At 42.0% G+C, this 22,226-nt stretch overlaps 1 protein-coding gene across 4 annotated transcripts; it reads left to right on the forward strand.

Annotated features, from left to right (window-relative positions):
- Positions 1–1,875: 1,875 nt before the first annotated feature.
- On the forward strand, positions 1,876–22,126 carry krt222 (keratin 222). 4 transcript variants are annotated; one of them, XM_046401984.1, is made up of 10 exons: positions 1,880–2,220; positions 2,481–2,684; positions 8,000–8,082; positions 8,988–9,141; positions 11,560–11,841; positions 13,559–13,684; positions 15,175–15,395; positions 16,347–16,567; positions 16,636–16,738; positions 20,369–22,126. In XM_046401984.1, exons 2-10 carry the CDS (start codon positions 2,487–2,489, stop codon positions 20,580–20,582), a joined length of 1,602 nt encoding a protein of 533 aa, XP_046257940.1. In that variant the 5' UTR covers positions 1,880–2,220; positions 2,481–2,486; the 3' UTR covers positions 20,583–22,126. The 4 variants fall into 4 exon arrangements, 3 of the variants coding, with proteins under 3 accessions (XP_046257940.1, XP_046257948.1, XP_046257956.1); XM_046401992.1 differs by having other exon boundaries at positions 2,204–2,345; XR_006844531.1 differs by having other exon boundaries at positions 1,876–2,220; positions 16,347–16,738; positions 20,369–20,414.
- The last annotated feature ends 100 nt before the right edge of the window (positions 22,127–22,226 follow it).

The raw sequence follows: 22,226 nt of genomic DNA on the forward strand, positions 1-22,226 counted from the left end.
TGTCTGTGTGCGTGTGTGTGCATGCGTGTGCGTGTGTGATTATTCAATTTCGCATTAACATCTAACATTTACTCCTACTCTTTCTTAATCTCTCACTCTTTCTCTCACTATCAGTCATCTCTGTCTCTCTTTTCATGACCATGCAGGTAGATGAAAAGCACAACCCCGGCAAACTGTCAGCAAAGCCACATGAGAAAGTCCGCTGGATGCTCCTCCTCTATTGTTTGCATGCAAAAATAATAAAAGTCTAGACAGGCGATATTTGTATAGTGGTTGTAGCAGATACAAGCGTTGGCTCAGTCATCTGTGCTGATAACCCCCACATCCTGCCTCTCAGCAAGGCAAGTTTGTTTGCTCATCAAAAAAGTCTTCTGGCAGTCAAATTTGTAAATGTATCCTTGAAGACAAATTAGACATAATACATTAGACAAGAAAAAGTGAGATTATCCCAACAGTATATATCAATATAGATACAGACCAGTAGTATACAGCGGTTTATATTAGCTAAACTATGGATGAATATTGCATAACATAAAACTGGCAATACACACCATGGTTTCAAAAACTGAAATGTTGTGGCAGTAAATCCACATGCACCCTTTTTGACCTGTTAAGCTCTGGTGAATCACAAATTTGTGCTGCTTATCAGTAACAAACTGTCTTATTACCCTTGACCTAATGGCACCACTGCGCTCTGAAATCCAATGACTTGTGCCACGCCACAGAGGTTTTTCTTTGCATTGGACAAAGCAGCGTATGCAGCCCAAAAGTTCAACTATTTTGTTAGCACAGCATAAAACATGTTGTGAATGAGCCTAAAGAGAGAGCCGGAGGCTCCAAAATGGAGGAAGCTGTTACAGACAGACAACTGTGATGCGCTTTCTACTTTTGTTTAACTTCCCCTGTTGAATGACAAACTACGCATAAGAGGAATGCCTTACAGGCAGTTTGGAACCTCTTTAATAACCTGAACTTATTGACTGACCTAGCTAGCTTGCTTGCTGGAGAACTATTCTGACTGACGAGCATTAGTGTGGTCTCACATGGCTAGCATGAGACCAGTTAGTTTGTTAGCTGATTCAACAACTAGCAGCGCACATTCATTCATTCATCTTTTTCACAACGACACCATAGCTGTTCCATCTTACCATTCAGCCTCTGATTTACCACTTGTACACTATGTACCTCACCGTGTCACCATAGCTGTATCGGAAGGCATCAGTAACGTACTCTCTGCTTCAAATGACTTGTCAGTCAAATGAAGAGCCACAAACAAGCTTGTGTTTTGTTATGTGATAGCAAGTCAACCTGTTCGTTCACATTTGGCTCACAGCTTGCGTCTTGAAGCGTTCAGCGGTATCTGTATAGCACCTAACTTCGCAAAACGCATCGTATCACAACACCTTAAAAATATTCTCTACAGTGTTGATGTCTGTTTCATACACTGTGAAAATGTAACACCGTCTGTCATTGTCTATAAGTCTGTCTGCTGAAACACTGGACTGGAGCTGTGAAGCCACATTATAATATTCAGAAGATGAAACCTTTGACCCAGACAGACTCAGACATTTAGTCACTCTCTAATACCAGCCAAGAATGTTATTGAGCAAGAGGTAACACTGCACAAAGTGCGTATTTCTTGACTTCAGAGGAGTTTATGGGGATTTTGCCTTAATTATAGTACATTCATAGGTAACCTCTTATTAAAGTACAGCTCAAATTTCACACATACACTCACACAGAGATCCTGTTACTGTGTCTCCCTGAACATTGCCTCCACAGCTTGCATTGCTGCCTGTTTGAAAGCGGCTCAGTAATCCTGGATCAGAAAGTACAAAGGGCCCAGAGTGATGGTGATGTAAGCACTGTGTCCAGTGCTTACTCCACTGCTATCCCAGTTCCCACATGCTGCCCTGGGGGGTGAGGATGGATAGAGAGGAGCATCCCTGTTGTTGCTGACCCTGAAGACTACAGACTCACACAAACGGTGAGGCTAATGGCAGCCTGTCTGCTCTGTCTCAGGAGTCTGCTGCTGATGATGATGATGACCTGGGACACAGTGGGAAGGAAAAAGTGTTGACCAGTCCGCTGTAGAGGAATGTGGTTAAGCCGTGGGGAGTGGCGGATTGGCTCAGTGTGACCAGGCGAACGGACTCAGGAACTTTTGCTGCCTCTACTACTTTCAGTGTGCCTTATTTGTGTAGGGACACGTTGCCTCAGGTGAGGATCACTGGGTAAACATTTACTTAGTAAACGCCTCTGGTAATGTGTGATCTCAAACAGGCAGCAGACTGTTTGCTATTAAAGTTGTAACTTTTCTCTGTATTCACTCTGCAAGAAAAATAGTAAGTCTGTTGGGCACTATTTGAATGTTTTAGGCATCATAGGCACTGCCAGCTATCTTGTGTCATTTGACTATATGGAAATGTCAGCAGCTTGTTGTGTGTGTCTATTAAACATTTGGGTGTGTGCTTTCTCAGGTTCCCATGGACTTGCTGCGGGACTCCAGTCATACCATGATGGGTCTGAATGCCAGATTGAAGGGATTCTTGGAGCAGGTGAACAGGCTGCAGGAGGCCAACCGGCACCTGGAGGCTCAGATAGCAGACTGGGGTATCAGGAGCACCTCACGCTCTTGGAACTGGTCCCAGCAGGAACAGACTGTCAGTGAGCTTCGTGCCCAGGTCAGACTGTGTTGTGTTAAGATCAAAAATCACTTGGACTGTCAAAAAGGTGTTGGAAATTGCACATTTTCTTATCAGACATAGATTGCATTGCAGATGTGCTACAGTTGTATTTTGTGATAATGCTAATGTTACGCTCCATTACATCAGCTCAAGGCCGTATTGGCTGGCAGACTATATCAGCAGGTGTGTAAAATCCAACAACAATAACTGCAGTCAAAACAGCGACACAGCCAATTACTAATTTTGATGACATGTGCATACAATGTCAAGCGAACAACAGTGTCAAATATGTGTTCACTATAAGACCAGGCTTAATGGCAGTGGTACCACCCCTGTGCTGTTTGTATTACGTAATGGCTTCACTGATTAAAACCATCAACTTTGTTACACTCTTAAAGTTGTGACTTGAAGTTGTTACTGTGACTGAGAGTCTATGGTGGGTAAAAGTGGATGTGAGACTGTAGAAGTTGTAAATTGCTCTTGATTATTGATTATTTTCAAGTTCATACTTGAGCTGGTTGGAAGAATCAGCAACCTCTAATAGAACTTATTTCTCAACTTTGTAAAATTTGGCATTCAAGAGAAACACTATTCTGAACCAAGAGCAGTAAAATGCTTTTGTTTCCTGTAATTTTTCCAAATAGTTGAACTAAGTTATATGCAAGTCATTAGGCAGAGGCAAATGAGCTTGTTGCAGAAGACTATGAGCAGGTATGTGTGTCATTACTGCTGGATCAGAGCCAGACAGATTCAGCAAAAAACTCTCACTGTCACACACACAGAGAATGCGGAACTCTTTATTACTTTAAACAGCCTTTCCACTTAGTAGACCATTAACACCAACCAGCATGATGATCTCACATGACCTGACTTGATGGTTTTCAGCTGCGCCCTTGTTGTAACACCACTTTGTATATGAGTAGGTGTCACTGACAGACATTTTAAAGACTCTGTTGTTTCCTGTCATCCTGCTCATCTCCATCTTGACAGATATTGCTATGACTGAGGCAGGCAATAGTGCACACTTTGCTAGCTTCATTGTTCACTGATCCAGGGAAGGCTTTCATGTTAACCCATAGGATTACCTTACTGTTTATCTTAATAAGAACTGCTTCATATTATCTTTTTATTTCACCACAGACTTAATGATGGCCAATCGGTTAGAAAGACCTTAAGCAGGAGATCTTGTCAGTGTAATGACTGAGGTACCTCACAGGGGCAGGTGCACTGAAACATCCACGTAATGAGTGTAATGAGTGTATTGTAATGTTTATTGTTTAAATGTTATGGAATATTCCACATTATCTTTGGCTTTCCTTCAATGTGGGTGTGTCTTGCTCTGAAAGTGTTTTACTCATAAGGGGAAATAAGGGTGTGTTAACACTGATCTGTGTGCGATAAAAGACAAGGAACCACCTTTCTGTACCCAGAACTTTTAGCCCAAACAGTGAGAATCAAATTAAACTGGACAGAATTGTACATTATGTTAATTGTACAAATCTCTGTACAATTTAGCCATTGCTAATGCTAGACAAATAAACAGTAGTTTGTTGGCTATGTTAAAGATGCTGTTTTTTTCCATGTACAGTATGTATTCGGTATGTACATATTTTAGCACTGATTCACTATTTGACACTAGAGGTGAGGTGAAGAGAGGTGGGACGGACACGCAACACAGATTTGTTTTGAAGTACAGTCATTATATGTAAAACTTTCTATTTCCCCAACAGTTCAGAGATCATTTTAACTGTTACAGCCAATTTGTTGTGCTATAAACCACAATATGCCTGATTATTTCTGTGTTTTGTTAAAGATAAACAAGTTGTTACTTCAGTTTATATTGACCAGACTGCACAGTGACACTGATGTATGTCATCCATGGTTGTAACATGATCATTTGCTTATCTTAGTCTCAGAATAAAAATATTATGTATACATGAAATGTTATTTTGGTTATACAGGAGTATTATAATAGTGGTAAATTTTGTCAGGTGTGTTGAGGCAGAATAAAGGACAATAGGGTAACGTCATCTTCATCATATACTTATCTGGGTCCAGCTTGCAGGGGCAGCAGTCTCAGCAAAGAAGTCTCACCCTCCTCAAGCAGAGACCCTCCTCTCCCACTTCTACTAGCTCATCCAAAGGGATAACTAGGCATTCCCAGACCAGACGAGAGATGTAGTCTCTCCATGTTGTCCTGGGTCTACCTTGAGATTTCTTGATGGACATGCCCAAAAAGCTTCCCCAGGGAGACATCCACGAGGCATCCTGACCAGATACCCGAGCCACCTCGACTGGCTCCTCTCAAAGCAGAGGAGCAGTGGCAGCACTGGCTCCTCACCCCATCTCTAAGGCTGAGCCCAGCCACCCTGTGGAGTAAACCCATTTGTCAGCCACTTGTAATTAAGATTTTGTTCTTTTACCCATGCTCGTGACCATAGGTGAGGGTTGGGATGTAGATTGACTGGTAAATTGAAAGCTTCACCTTTCGGCTCAGCTCTCTGCTCTCTGCATATCATATCACAAGATGCCACCCCAATCTGACTGTCAACCTCCCACTCCTTTCCTTTCCTCACAAATGAGACCCCCAGATACCTCAACTCCTCCACTTGGGACAGCAACTCTCCTTCCTCAGAGGTAGCGATCTTCATCATAGCTGCTTCATACTCTGCTGCAAACTATCCCGGTGCAAACTAGAAGTCATTGTTTGATGAAGCCAATAGGACTACATCATCCGTGGAAAGAAGAGACGGAATCCAAAGTCACCAAACCTGAAACCTTCTACCACTTGGCTGCATCTAGAAATTCTGTCCATAGAGATTATGAATAGAAGCGATGACCAAAGGCATCCCACAGTGGTGTCCAGCCCGAACTGGAAATGGGTCTCACTGATTAAAAGCAATGCAGACCAAGTTCTCACTCTGATCTGACAATACAGATATCGAATGGCCCATAGCAACAAGCTATCTATCCCATATTCCCAGAGAGCACCCCATCTCGTAAACCTTTTCAATATCCATAAAACACATGTAGACTGGTTGAGCAAGCTCCCATGCCCCTACTGGCACCCTCACAAGACCAGGGCAGAAACTGCATTGGTCTTCCCAGTGTAAACAGTGTGAACTCCCTGAGTCATCAGACAGTTTGCCAGAAAATCTTTGAGGCTGACCAAAAGTTTTACTACATGGCCTCACCAGACTCCTCCCACATCCAAGTTTTTTGCTTCAGCAACTGACTGAGCCACGTTTCCCCTGCTGATACCTGTCAGCTGCCTCTTGAGTCCAACAAGCCAGCCATGCCCTTTAGCACTCCATTGTTAACTTGACAGCACCCATCATTCCTGGTGTCCAGCCCCAGGAAGCTCTGCCCTAGGTGGGAGTTGAGGACCATCCTGACAGGATCCTCAGTCAGACTTTCCCAACAAACTCTCACTGTTTGTTTAGGTCTGCTGGGTCTATTCATTATCCTCCTTCGCCATCAGATCCAACTCACCACCAGGTGGTGATCAGTTGACAGCTCTTGTCTTCTCTTTACCCCAATGTCCAGAACATATGGCTGCACATCCAATGACACCACTACAAAGTCAATCATCGACCCACCACCTAGCGTGTCCTGGTGCCAAGTACACTTGTGGACACCCTCATGTTTTAACATGGTGTTAGTTATGGACAAACTGTGACCAACACAGAAGTCCAATAGCTGAACACCACTTGGGTTCAGATTGGGCATACCATTCCTCCCAATCACACCCCTCGAGGCCACGCTGTCATTGCCCATGTGAGCACTGAAGTCCTTCAGCAGTACAATGGAGTCTCCAGCATCTGTCCAAGGACTCTAAAAGGGCTGGGTACTGTGAACTACCATTTTGTGCATAAGCACAAACAACAGTGAGGACCCATTCCTTGACCCAAAGGCGCAGGGAAGCAACCCTCTTGTTCACCAACCTCCCACATGCAGGCATAGAGCTGAGGGGTTACAAGTAAGCCCACACCTGCCCTTCACCTCTCACGTGGAACAACTTCAGCAAAGAGGAGAGTCCAGCACCTCTCAAAGAGATTGGTTCCAAAGCTGTGTGTAGAGATGAGGCTATATCTAACCAGTATCTCTCAACCTCATGCACAAGCTTAGGCTCCTTCCCCACCAGAAAGGAGACACTATATGTCCCAACAGCTTACTCCAATTACTTGGGATCGGACCACCAAGGTCCCATATTGTTTGCAGTGACATTGTACCCTTTGATCCCTCCTGTGGGCCCACTGCAGGACAGACACATGTTCCTGCTTGTCCTGGTAACCCTTCAGGCAGGGTAGACTTGTCCTTGTTTTTCTATGTCATCACAGTCTTCCTGAACTGCACTTTGTCTAGCCCTTCAGCTAGGGCCAGTTTGCCTTGGGAGGCCCTACCAAAGACAAACTACCCCTCACAACATAGTTCCTAGGATCATTTGGGCACTCATATCCCTCCAAAACAATAAGTTGAGTTTATGGACTTTGAGATTATTATGGTAACTCATGTTAATGATAATAAAGGAGAACCAAAAATAATGAATAAGACTGTACAATCAGAATCACAATCAGTATTACCATTATATTACTGTACAATTAAGATGCTGTATTTAATGTTTCTTTTATTTGGTTTGAATCTGGCCTCAATTTTTGCTTCCCACATTTCAATATGACTACCCTCATCAACAGACGCTGTACCCTGCTTATAGCTAATGAGCCTGTATTACATTCGATTTGGTACACAGGTCAACAACTGTAGTTTACGTATAAGCATCAAAAGATACTATTGTACAAAACATAATACATAATCATTGCTGATATAAAGGCTAGCTCTCCAGTAGTCCTTTTTCACAGGAGATAAATAAAATAGTAAAATTAACAATGTGTTAACAGTTTTAGTGTCCAAGCCCTTTGAGACAAACTGCTTGTAAAAATGGGCTATACAAATAAAGTTGACTTGACTTGACTTGACTAGTGTCCTAATGTTGTTCAGGCTGTCACACTGTCTAAGGTGACACCTGTGCTTTAATTTCCTATTATGACAAGTCACACTGTCTATTGCCAAAATGTTCATTGGTTTATTATGTAGAATTCTTACAACAAAAACATATAGGTTGGCTGACAAATAACACAGTATAACGACACAGGAAATGTTTGAGCAGTTTTTCTTTTAATCAGCATTTTAATAGATTTCACCAGACCAACCTACATTTACATAGAAAAAAGTCATTTGGACTGCTGTAGAATTGCATATTGTTTTTTTATCTTCCATTATCTATGTATGTCATTGTATTCTGTTTCTGTCAGGTTGGTAAACTACTGATGGAGAATGCCCAGCTGGCATTACAGTCAGACAGCATGAAGTCCAGAGCTGCTGCCATCCAGGCCAGGTCAGCTGTATTTGGTTCTAGCGCTGCTCTGCCTCAATCAGTACAGTCTGGTGCTTATTGATCATTCACGTCCAAGAGGATCAGCTACAGTAAAGAAAAAAGATTTTTTTTTTTTTGCACTTAAATTGGTAACATAGTAATACATGTTAATAGAAAGTGTGGTATTATTATTATTGTTGTATGTACTATTACTGGCCCATAAAAGCATCACAAAACACAAAACATAGTGGCAGAATAACTCAAAAAGACTTGCTTGTCGTCCTACTGCAATTCTTTTCAAGTCCACTGTTATCCAACTCAGGCCAGTTCCCGCTCCTGTGAGCCAACCTGCATACAAATCCAGGCCAGGCTTTGTGCTGTGTTCGCACTTTCACTTATGTATTGATGCAGAGTGACACTGAGTCACCCCCCACATCCCACAACAGACACACACACACACACACACACACACAGATCTCCACTGTCAGCCATTAACCCATGAAGGACAGCAGCAAGACGCAGCAGCTTGAAATAAATACAGCTGTTCTATTTATAGCTCTGTCTGCTGACTAGCTGAGTGAGTCTGTGAGACTCTGGACTCTGGACACACTTAAAAGATGTCAAAGTCTTTTTTGTCCTTTTTACTCATCTTTATGATTTCTGCAACACCCTCCTTCACTGTCATGCACCAAATTAAGATCATTAAGCTAAAACCACAACATGCAACCTCTTGGTGGATCAAGGGCAATTTCTAGAGTCCCCTTTTAAATCAGCTGGGTATGTGGCAATGTGGAATGTGTCATTTCACCCTTTCCTCCCCGTGTCCCTGACATTGTTACATAACTGATGTATGTCATGATTAAATGATTAACAATTAACAGAGCAGGGCTCAATAAATAATATTGGCTGTTGACATTACATCTTAGGTGTGAGATGGAGGAGAGGAGCACCAGGCGACTGGAGCAACAGGTGGATCTGCTCAGGCAATCGAGGAGGAAGGCAGATGAGAACAGCATGACGCTGCAGGCAGACCTACGGCATTCCATGACGGAGCTGCAGGAGATGCACCAGGAGTTTGAGGTCACTAAATGCACTCCAAATGCCTGTCTTGATTTTTTTTTTTTTTGCTTGTTTCTTTCCTGGCCATCTGCCTGCCAACAATTCACCCAGTCTTCCACTTTCTGTCTTTCTCTCTGATGGTGTATTTCCCTCCCACTACAACCTTTTTCATTTTAATGTAATCTTTACTCTTACAGGTAATAAAAACAAAATTTAACCTTATCAAGCCAGCCTGACAGTGGAGTACATCTCCTTGTAAGATTTAGAGAAAATAAGAATGCAAATACAAATAAGATTTAATTGATGGCTAGAAAGCAAAATGGTCTCAAGTGATGGTCCAGAAAAATAGTATGATCCCTCCAATTGATTCAAAAACATAAAGGAGAATCCTGCAGGTGAATAGAGGGTGACTTGATAACGCAGAAAATATAAACTGTTTTAATATAGAAATTACAGACAATGTCTATAGAAGACAATGTCCTAAGAGTGTCCATGTCACACACTTTTTTACCTACTGGACTGTGGTGTTGTGGACATTTCTACCTCCAGAATTGAAAGATGGAGTTCAGCTTCTTTGGCTGAAAGTTGATAGGCACCAACATCTCACTCACTTAGCATCAGCTCTGGTGTTTTGATTTGGAGGGTAGTGAATGGTACGATTGTCCTCCAGTACCCAGTGTGTAGGATTTAGGAGCAGAAATGGAATATAACATTTGAAATGTGTTTCATTAGTTTTTAATGAGGTTTTTATATCCAGAGGAAGAGTGGGCTCTCTTCCATGGAGCCTGCCATGCTGCACTGCTATGTTTCTACTGTATTTCTGAAAGTGCAAATCAACAAACACATGCTCTAGAGAGGGTCTTTGAATTTTTCATGTTTCTAGCAGCCACCTTAGAGGAGGGTGAGATGAGGAGTATTCAGTTGGTTGTGATGTTCAATCACACCACTATATGCTGCTAAGTCATGCAGGACCTGGACGTTTACCTAATTAGTAATTGGTAGTGAATTGGATTTATAGTTGGAAGGCTGCTGGATAGGCCTACAAATGCTAAATATTATTTAGTCAAGGGTTGATGGGAACATTGGTCTCAAATTTCAGCTCTAATAACATCATGTAGTAATCATTTTAAGAAAGGTGTTTGTATAACCCATAATTTACAGTACATTTTGTACTGTTTATTGGCCACGTTAACTGTTTGACTGTACAGTTACATAGAATCTCAACAGCTAATTATCCCCAGATTATTTTGACCCTCTTCAGTTCAAAATTTACATTTGTTTAAGAGACAGTATATTACATAGACAGACCTTCTGGATCTGAAAAGTGAAACCAATGCAGAAGTATAGTCTTTCTAATGACTAGCAGTGGAGTGGGTCCACTGGTTTCAAAAAGAAGTTTGATTGTTGTAAGCTTGTATTTAGTAAACAGTTTCCTAATGAGTTTATGTTCTCAGTCTCTAGTTTCAATATTACAATATGTAATATATTGTATTTAAATAGGGGTGGCACGGTGGTGCAGTGGTTAGCACTGTCGCCTCACAGCAAGAGGGCAACATGCACATTAGGTTAATTGGCTACTCTAAATTGCCCCTCGGTGTGAGTGTGAGAGTGTGTGGTTGTCTGTCTTTGTGTGTTGGCCCTGCGATTGACTGGCGACCAGTCCAGGGTGAACCCCGCCTCTCGCCCGTAGTCAGCTGGGATAGGCTCCAGCTCCCCCGCGACCCTGACGGATAAGCGGTATAGAAAATGGATGGATGGATGTATTTAAATATGTAATCAGTTATCACTGTTAGCATGTTATGAGGCACCTTATAAGTAACATCTTTACTTTTACTTCTTTTATGTTTTGTGTGTGTGTGTGTGTGTGTGTGTAAGAGACAGAGAGAGCAGAGAGAGCATCTTCACCTCTTCATCGTCTCTTCACTCTGACCTCATCCAGTCCTCCCCGCTCCTTCCTTTCCTGCATTTTGTCATTCCTGCTGACTAATACCTCCCTCCTCACTTCCAGTGTTTTTTCCATGCGCGTGCACACACACACACACACACACACACACACACACACACACAAACACACATGGACACATGTAGTACTCAATAAGCAATTCTTCTTTTCCTCTTGCTACCGCATTGCTTGGACTGTCTCACACCCCACTGCTACACAAACACCCACACACCACACTCACAAACACACCATACACACATCGCTATTGCCCTCCTTCTCTTTTGCTTTCATTCACCTATTCATTCACATTCATTAAGTCTGTTTCATCTCCCTCTTTGTCTTGCTTTTCTCATGTAATTCTCACTCTTTACATCAGTCACTCCTCTCTTCTCATCCTTTCTCTTCCTGTCTGTCTCTCTCTCTCTCTCTCTCTCTCTCTCTCTCTCTCTCTCTCTCCCTCCCTCCCCCTCTTGTTCCCTCTGGTTGGCTGTTTGCAGACAGCCCGGGCTGTACAGCTGCAGCGGGCCGGCTCCTGTGATGCCCTATTAGCCACAGCAGCAGCAGCAGCAGCAGGACGGGAGGAGGATGGCACAGGGATGGAGCTCACCCAGCTCCTCGATCGAATCAGAGCGCAGTGTGATCAGAGCAGACTTCCCAGCCCAGGCGAGAGACACGTCGGCCTGGGCGCCGTGTCAAATCCACTCCCTGGCTTGGTCGAGCCTAGCCGTTCTGGAGAAGCAGCAGCAGCATCCAGAGCACACAGAGGAGCTCTCAGTGAGGTACGCATCCACTCCCGCATCTTCACTTCATCATCTTCTTTTTTTCTTCTGTGCATCTGTGTTATGCTGTCCTGGCCCACAGCCAAGCGGACACACCCTCAAGACCAACTCCAGGCCATCCCGTAACAGACAGACTGATGTAGCTGGGGTTAAATAGTTTGCAGAGTGTTTGTGGAGTGTGATGACAGGCTGTGGGATTGGGACTCACTATAGCTCTCCTTCCTTTTTTTCATATGCGTGTGTCTGTGTTTGTCTTCTGGCGTATTTTCTGTTACTATAAGTGAGTTACTATTGTGAGTGAATGATTTCATTAAATTTTTATGAGGCCAATTACTATCTTGCAGATTTTCATCCTTTGTAGAGTAATGGTAAAACTAATTTATGTAGTTATTTTGAGGTAGGAGCTATAATTCTGTGATTTTTGCCTCATTTTACCGGTCCTCTCTTTGTTATTATGGGAATGGATGCCTTTTATTATCCCAGTGTTCCTGTGCCACAGCACAGTGACTTTGGTCTGACAGCAACAATAAAGTGCCTTTGCCAAAGGCTGCCAGCTACCACAGTGCTAAAATGGAGCAGGTTTTATGAAATGCAGTTGTTTACATCAGACCTCCTCTGTCTGTCCCACTAAAGTAACAATTACATAGTGCTGCGGTCAAAAGCCTGCATAAAGTCCACAATAAGCAGAAGTGTTATTTAAATTACAAATAATGCAGTCATTTTGAGAAAAAAGTGCTATACTGAGCATGTTAACATGCAGTCAGCTGGATATTATACGATATTATACAGTGAAAAAAACCGTACTTCCTGGTTGCATTGGTTACTTCATGAGGTGGGAAGTTGGAATGCAAACTGCAGTGAAAAGTCAAAAGTCAAAACTATCACTACAGGACAACTCTCATCATCACACTGTTTTCAACGGAAAGGTGGACAGGTTTTTTTGTGGACATTGTGACTCCTGCTTTGTTACCATCCATGTTTGTTTAGCAGTAAAGTGACAGTAATTCCCTTACCTTTGACATTCAACTTCATTTAAGAGGAATCTCTTAAATGAAGGAATAAGGAACCTTGCTGGCCAGTATTATCAGTAATGAGCTCATGGTAGATACTCTTTGCCTACATTTGTTTATTGCGTAATTTTCCTACTACTACTAAAAATAGGTTTTATGCACTGAAACACAAAATAAGAACCACCGGAGCAATAAATAAAACAGAGACTAGCATACATAGCTGGAATCATATTATTTAGTTTTTACTATCAAAATATTGTCATAATTGTGCTGAGACAGCTTCACCGCTTCACTGCTTTCGAAGGGGATTGAGGACCAAGCATGTTAAGCGCCTAGCAGCTGTGCACAGTTTGTTCAGCTGTGTATACACAAAGGTCTGGGTGTCTGCTCTGCTGTCTGTTTACATAAACTGAAACACACACTACCAATAGCACCACCTGTGGCTGTTTCTCTGACTGAGCGCCAGTAAGAAAGACATCACGAGGGTGCATGTTAAGTAACTGTTTTGCTTTTCTGGTACAGATAATATCTACAATCCACATACCATCAGCTACTGTGCTACACATTAGTACATTCTGATACCGTCTGTTTGGACTTGTTAAATGAGTGGGTGTGGTTGGGTGTGTGTGTGTGTGTTTGGATGAGATGATGGCAAACTTGGGGTTCTTGTTCCTCTTTTAACATCTGATTCCTTTCACCTCATCCAGGAGGAGGCAGCATGGGCGCAGGTGAGCCTTGGCAGCGCTGCCCTGAGAGAGGCCCGGGCTGAGCTAACTGAGGCCAGGAAGCAGTGGCACTCCCTGCAAGTGGAGATTGAGACCCTCCATGCCTTGGTAAGTAAACACCCATCATCATGTATCTCCACAGCCAACTCCGCAGCTATCACACTTGTAGCACTTCTTCCATTGCAAGTGGAAGAAGTGTGTTGGTGTGGGTCTCAGTAGCATCAATAGACTATAGCATGCTTTTCTCGCCCATTAACTACAAAGTGCATGTGCATTCCTGCCAACCATTTTCCAAAGCCTTCTATAGAATTTTGAAAAGTAACACTTATTCTTACCTTGGCTGCAGCAGTATGAAAATTACTTACAGAGACTAATAGGAAACGAATAGGAAATCCAGGACATTCGTGTTCATATTTAATATTTATTTCAATATTCAATAATCAGTTATTTCTAGAGTTAGATTTATCATCCTGTGGTAGCAGGACTGCAGTTGCAAACAGGTATTGAAAAATAGTCTGCAATAGTGTATATGCAATTTGTAGTTGGTTAAAACGTGCACCAGTATTGAAAGTGTTAACTGCATATAATGTGATTTACAATATGACAACAAGACTTAAGAGTGTACGACCTGTATTGTGCAAAAGCACAGAGGTGCAGCTGAGAACGGTAGGAATGTCTGCATATAATTTGTTCATCAACTGTATGTAAAGATGGATGAAGACCAAACATCTGATTACCCCTGGCGGCTGGCTACAGTGAAGGCGAGAGCTCCCTCTGTTTGAGGAGGGGGTACATGGGCCGAGCTAAAAATTCAAAGTACACGTCAAATATTTTTGTCAAAAGAACATTTTTTTCTGGCAGTTGTTATAATGCTGTTAGTTATTTGATGCTATGAAAAGGGCGTGAAATGTCATGATTGACAGCTTAATGCCGCTTGAAATTGAGCCAAACGATTGCATGGGTGGGAACTTAATGCTGTGGCTTCACCACCCAGTCATTACTGTGTAAACTCTGGCTTCAAATGACGTCACCAGCACAAGACCCCAGTTCTCAAATCCAGGATGTTTGGCTTCATTTTTGCGAAATGAGAGGAAGTGGAGATGCGTTGTCCATCTTTATAAGTGTTAATAATTTGGTTATAAACCAAATCAGTTATAATATTGGACAAATGCACATTTTGGTTTTATAATAGCACTAGATGATTAGCAGATGTTTACCAGAGTTATAACATTTCCTATTTATGTGGACATGAATGTGTGTACATATGACATATGTCATGGCCTACTGTATGTTAGGATAACACAGACAGACACAAACATGGGTTTGTATGCCTAAAACCATGGCAGTGTCCCTGTGACTCAACCCTGTGAGACATGGGTTCAGTTCCCGGCAGCAGGACCTAGGACTTGCCCAGACCGAGCTAATGAACACAACTGGTATTGGTGGAAGGAAGCCAAGTGAAGGATGACGTTCATATTTTGCAACTATTACACCATGCACAGTTATGACAGTATCAGTTTTTCCAGTTTAATGTGAAGTTACTTCAAAAGATGGCATCTATGTAGTTATCTTAATATGTCTTGTTTTTTGCTTTTCAGGAGAAAGGCTTGGAGACATCCCTGCAGAACACTCAGCAGCTGTACTCCAGCCAGCTGCAGGACCTTTCCCAGGTGATCGCTGGGCTGGAGAGCGAACTGGAACATGTGAGAAGTGGGCTGGCCACCCAACGGCAGCGCCACAGCCAGCTCCTCAACACAAAGATGAGGCTGGAGCGAGAGATCGCTACTTACCGACGTCTGTTGGAGCGTGAAGAGGGCAGGTGAGGGCAAGATGCAGCCAAAGGTTAGACGTTTGAGGAAGCAGGAAGAAATTGTTTGGTTGGAATTTTGTGGTCAAACAGGAAGTTAATTTCAGTTGAAAAGCTTTTCCCAGGATACTGGAGCAGCTTCATCTTCATAAACTGTGAAAAGGAACAGTGCGGACAAACTTAAGAAAAAATATACTTAAAGAATATTTGTTTCTATATAGCATTTTTGCAAATTCTGCATTTAAAAAGCAGACATTACACACACTTACAAGACATGACTAAGACAGAACCTTCCTCAGCACTTATGGACAAAGAAAACGATGATTTCCTAATCGTTTCCTTTATGTATCTGTCAAGCAGATTAATCCATGTGTTGGCATTTTCAGTCTGTTGAAAGCCTACAATTCTGTTATGAACTGAGTAGAATTTGTTTGTACAGAAACTGAAAATCCACACTAAATGCAGACAGCGACATACTCAGGCTGCAGAGGGCAGCCAGCCAACATGGTGACATGCAACAAACAACAAACAAATTCCACTGATTGCATATGTAGAAAAAATACAAACAATAAACTGAATGAAGATGACAGACCTTTTTTATTAGACAGTATGATAGAAGAAAAATGAGAGGATCACCCTCGTTATTACAATTGATCCTCATAGAAACACAAATTTCATGGCAATACATCCAGTTGTTCAGACATTTCAGTAAAAACCACAAATGAAAACCATATGGCCGTGCCAGAAAAAAAAATAAGATACAAGAAAATCAATGTTTGTTGTTGTAGTTTCACAACTTGATTTTACACAAGTTCTGTTTTCCTGCAAAGCTAAAGTAACTGTCTCCTGGTTGTAGTTTCATATGTACATATTTTTGCTTAATGTCCAACTGTTGCTTTATCCAAGACCAATCCTCAAGTCACATGTTAGTTGCCTTTACACTGTACATGATCCTGCACACAGGTACATGGGTCGTAATGGGCAGCCAATGGGCCTGCAGCCCTGGAGGTCTTTCATGGAGGAGTCGAAGGAGGACGGGCTAGAGAATGGCTTCAGTGACTCTGCTGTTACTCCAGATGAACCCAAGTCTGAACCCCTGCCTGAAATACCTTCACTTCTCCAAGCAGATAATGGACTAAAGAAAAGCATACTGCATAGACAGCAAAGTCTTGTGATACTCACAGGTAAGACATACACACACATTTACCACAGTCATATCTTCTTATGATTTGTCGTTAATGTCTTCTAACAGAGCCAGAGCAAGATAAAGACTTGCCAATCTCCACTGTGAAGACTCAGGAGATTCTTCAGGGCAATGTGGTGCGAGAGAGTGCAGAGGGTCACGGCACCATTGAGTAAGTATTGGTCTTTTACCCCAAATGACTTGTTGTCTGCACCTTTGGCTCAGTCTGAAATGTAGCCATTATCTAGTAGCACGCACACTCTACATTATCCAGATAGATGCCTTTTTGACTGTGAAAGAACATTGTGTCTTGTTTGCTTAACCTCTTGAAGACTTCACACCTCTCAGGCTTTGAGTCGAGTCTTTTGATTGACTCGTTAGTTTTTATTGCCACGATTATTTAGGATTATTTATGTCCTCCCCACCCCAGCGAAGTCTGGTCCAGCAGACACGTTGTAAACATCAATCAACTAAGAAAACATGTAACATTTAGTTGACTGCACAGGTTCCCATGAGTAAGTCAACATAGCACTGCATGGGAATTTTCCTCTTTTAATGGCTTGCGTTTGATGTAGAGATAGCTGCCTGGTGTGCAGTCTTCAAGGCGTGACGACTATTATTATTGGACGAGACATTGGAGCAATTCTTTGTTTGTGCTTCAGGTGTTACCAGCCGCATACAGACATGCAAAAGGGAGCAGATACACACAAACACGCATACACACCACAGAGGGCTACACACAAAACTCAGTCACTCTGCCAGAATATTACTTTGACTTTTAGCTGTGATCAGCAGACAGTATGACTCATTCTGTCACTTGATCGATTCTTTCCTGTTATCAGGGGGCCTTTGTTGGCTAGACTGCTAAATTTATTTTACATAAATATTCCTTGAATGCTTCCGGATTCATTTCCATCACTGGTTATCTTGTTGAAAATACTCCAGTTGGGTAGTTCCTTATGCTTTCAGATAAATTCATTTTACTACTTTGTAAGATAATGATCCATTATCAAAGCATCTGTCTTTAAGTTGAATCAGTTTTCGATAGCTGAATGTTTACCAGACCTTTACAACAACCTCACTCTACAGTCAAGAACATTCTACTAACACACATCATAACACACATCCTCATGTTGTTTACATCCCAAATTTCATAAAAAAAACTGTGATGATAATGGAACTTGTAATCAAGATACTAGAAAAATGCTGTAACTGGGTTACAATTAACAGTGTGTGTGTGTGTGTGTGTGTGTGTGTGTGTGAGAGAGAGAGAGAGAGAGAGAGAGAGAGAGAGAGAGAGAGAGAATATAAAGTGCTGTCTAATTACACAACATAATTTCTATTCCAACCAGAGAACAGTGTTGTGATGAAGGTTAAAAGTGCACTAATTAATGTAAAAAACTTTACATGAAGAACTGAATTTAAAAATGCCTCTGTTATACACAGCATATTAGCATGTTTCAGCTTTTACGTTTTACAGCTTTATTGTTTTGGTTTACTCCCACTGATCTCATCAACCTTGTTTCCACTTGCAGCAGGCAGTGATTCTAATAAATACATATTTCCCGGAGGAAGAGATCAAAAACAGAGCTAAAAGCAGATGGAATATTGGACTGACCTTCAGGTGGCCAGAAGCATGGTTCCAAATGAATACTAATGTTGCTCTGTGTTTGCTGGATGCATAAATAGGCAACAGTTTGCTAAGGAGCCCAACGTGATATGTGATATGTCAGTGTTGTGTTTACATTTTGCTGCATTGCCCCCAGGTGGCCAAAAAAATCAATCATCTGTTTTTTTAAGGCCCAAGGTAACAATCATGTATTACATTCATAACACATTCATTTGGTACATTTATTATATACCTTTGTGACTCTCCTTCTTAAAGCTCATAGGGTACCAATGCTCAAACCTTACAACTACAGTCATCTATTAGTCTGTTAGGTTGGAGGAAACTCATTTCGGCCACTTGTATCCAGGATCTCGTTCTTTCGGTCATGACCCAAAATTCATGACCATAGGTGAGGGTAGGAATGCAGATTGACTGGTAAATCGAGATTCTCGCCTTTCGGCTCAGTTCTTTCTTCACCACGACAGACCGATACATGAACCGCATTACTGCTGTCGCTGCACCAATCTGTCTCGCTGCACCAATCCGTCTGTCAATCTCACGCTCCCATCTTCCCTCACTCATGAACAAGACACCGAGATACTTGGACTCCTCCACTTGAGGCAGGAGCTCTCCTCCAACCTGGAGGGGTCAAGCCACCTTTTTCTCATTGAGAACCATGGTCTCGGATTTGGAGGTGCTGATTCTCATCCCAGCTGCTTCGCACTTGGCTGCAAACCTCCCCAGCGCACGCTGAAGGTCCTGGCTCGAAGAAACCAACAGGACAATATCATCCGCAAACAGCAGAGATGAAATCCTGTGGTTCCCGAACCGGACACCCTCCGTCCCTTGGCTGCACCTAGAAACCCTGTCCATAAAAATAGTGAACTGGATCAGTGACAAAGGGCAGCCCAGCCGGAGGCCAACATGCACTGGGAACAGGTCTGACTTACTGCCAGTGATGCGAACCAAACTCCTGCTCCAGGAGTACAGAGACCGCACAGCCCTTAGCAAAGATCCACGGACCCCATGCTCCTGGAGCACCTCCCACAGAATGCTGCGGGGAACACGGTCGAATGCCTTCTCTGAGTCCACAAAACACATGTGGACCAGTTGGGCAAACTCCCATGAGCCCTCTAGCACCCTGCAAAGGGTATAGAGCTGGTCCAGTGTTCCACAACCAGGGCGAAAACCGCATTGTTCCTCCTGAATCCAAGGTTCGACTATCGGCTGAATTCTCCTCTTCCTGGAATAGACTTTCCCAGGAAGGCTGAGGAGTGTGATCGCTCCATAGTTGGACAAGACAGCCCCACAATATCCAGAGACCCAGGACGAATCTCATCCACCCCCGGTGCTCTGCCACTTGCATACAGCACAGTATATACTGCTTGTTAAATGATGCAAGTTTCAGACTTGCATCATTTAGTTTAGTTGACAGGTCTTGATTTTCAGCATATCTGTTGAACACCAGAACTGGTTGCACGTTATATCAAAACAAGAACTAATTCTGTTACATAGCTCTTGCATAACCCCAGTTCAAAAAACGTTGGGACACCATCTAAGATGTAAACAAAAGCCATATTGTAATACCCTTTATATTACTGATGAACAAATGTATTAACAACTAACCTGTTTACCCGTGGAATGTTCCATACAGATGTTTTTTGAGCAGTACACAACTTTCACAGTGTCTTGTAGGCCTGTCCCAACTTTAACATTTAACAGATTCAGAAGCATATAATTACAGAACTCAATGATATTGGTGAAGTAAAACTTTGAAAATGTTGTTTTTATACAGTTGTTTTTTGTTTTGTTTTTACTGGTTGTATGTCTTGTTGTATGTGCAAGGATGAACAAACTGTCACATTGTGTTTTACACAGCATCCAAACTTTTTAGAATCAGAGTTGCACCAGGTCACATCAGAGACAATTAAAGTGTTGCCTGGCTGCCCCCTGGTGTTACTGCACAACCAGGTGCATCAAGTATAAATGACAAATGACATGATGACTCTGTACCACATACTATAGAAATGCTCAAAAAGGAACATTCATTGTCTATTTGACATATGAACAGAATACCGACCCAAACGTAACGATATAAAACCAAATAATCAGATAACTCATAATGTCACGTGACATACATCATATATCTTCATCACTTTTTATTGCGATGACTTCTAACCTGTTTCCTACCAGGACCGAGAAGATTGACAAGGTGATAAAGCAGTGGGAGGGCTCTTTCTTCAGAGGGAATCCCAAGCTGCGGAAGAAGTCTGTGTCGCTGCGCTTCGACCTGCACATGGCTGCAGCAGATGAGGGGTGTGCCCAGACTAAACAGGACAGCCTCCCTGATGTGGAGGTGCGTCTCATCATGAAGAGATCTCGCAGCATCGCAACAATCACACAGTAACTCTGTCACTGATTCACCGGAATCAAACACTGTTTGTGGTAACACTGGTGATGTTGAAGTTACAGAGATAACATCCGTGTCACATGTGGGATATTACCATCCATTACCATCATGCCTGATATGAATTTCAAATTACAACTCACTGAACTTTGTGTTACAACCAGTGACTGAAACTGCGATTTCTTTCATCAAACTTGCAGGATAAGAATTATCCATCAGGCTTTTGTGCTGACCTCATTGGGCCATTTTATAGTGGCAGAAAACCACAGCAAATATATGAGAAGTGCATTACAGAGCATATCAATTTACCATCTTCCTTCCACATCACTCGAGATGAAGAAAAATTGTCTCTTAACACTGTCTTTGTTCCAGTATGAGGTCACTGAACAGAAGAGATTATATTGACCATATGACTCTGCTTAACTACAGCATTTAATTCTAATTAACACTTGGTAGAGCAGGCTGAGTGCCCAGACAGATGGAGATAAATGGAGGTGTGGAGTCACAGGTCTCTATGAACTGCAGTGAACCATCTAAGGGTGGAGTTTTTCCTATTTTTTCATTACGAGACTGTACGAAAATCATTGGAGGTGGGGGCAGAGAAGGAGGACAGTGAGTTTCTTTGCAGTAATCAAATGCAATCTCATTTGTCACCAGCCAGCACTAGTAATTCACATTATGAATCTCAACAGAAAGAAGAATTACAATAAAGTAAAATATTTTTTAAAAAAATGAATATGATATATGAAGTGACAGCTTTTGTAGACTGAATATATACAGAATATTCTGTATATTTTGCTTTATTAAGTTTGCCATAATTTCAGTGACATATTAAGGTTTAAATTCTTTTAGTTACTAATGGCAAAATGAACTGTGGTAGTTCTAATTGTGTTATAATAATGTGAAATAATAATGTACAATAATACTGTACACCCCCCCGCCACCACCACCCTAATCATTTCTGTACACTCCTGGAATGCTTGCACTGCAGATACATACAGCACTTAGAAGAACACTAGAGGTCCTTTGTCATTGCAGTACATTCTCTATGTGGAGAAAAAAAAATCGTGCAACTCAAAATGATGATGTAGTTACATTTTATGTATGCATTATCCCAAAAATACTGCTCACTGTGATCTTAGCAGTGAGGCTCTTAATACTCACAATGTGTGTCAGAGGATTTAGATTCCCTGTCTTAACCAGAGGAGGGCAGTATTTGTAAATAGTTAACACTGCAGTCTATATTCAGTGCTCAACTCGGGTTGTGTAGCACACGCTATCTGTTACACTTTAGATTAAGAGTTTTTATGCTAAGTTTTGAGTTGGCACCAAAGGTATTACAAATAAGAAAAGGACCATAGTGCATTTCATTTGGGTGCCTCAGAATATGTTGAGAATATTTAAAGATATTATCTATGCAGTTCTGTGCTTGATTTTGCTTTGCTTCATGAAGCACACTCTTCATTTCGGGAGCTCTATAACTTCAAGATGAAGCATTTTGCATTTATCTATTTATCATTTAAAATAAAAAAGAATAATGTGCAGACTGTCGTGTTTTCTGTCAAATGTTTACCATTATAATTTCAGTTTGATTTATGAGAAGACACAAAGCCATTAACCACAATGCCCACTTTTATGTTTTAA

The sequence above is a fragment of the Scatophagus argus genome, chromosome 2 (genome assembly GCF_020382885.2).
Source record: "Scatophagus argus isolate fScaArg1 chromosome 2, fScaArg1.pri, whole genome shotgun sequence".
Taxonomy (NCBI): Eukaryota; Metazoa; Chordata; class Actinopteri; family Scatophagidae; genus Scatophagus; species Scatophagus argus.

Coding starts and splice junctions, on each gene's coding strand:
- krt222 (XM_046401984.1), top strand. CDS start 2,487: ATGGACTTGCTGCGGGACTCCAGTCATACCATGATGGGTCTGAATGCC. Junction 8,083..8,987: donor GCTGCTGCCATCCAGGCCAG/GTCAGCTGTATT, acceptor ATTACATCTTAG/GTGTGAGATGGAGGAGAGGA. Junction 15,396..16,346: donor TTGGAGCGTGAAGAGGGCAG/GTGAGGGCAAGA, acceptor TCCTGCACACAG/GTACATGGGTCGTAATGGGC.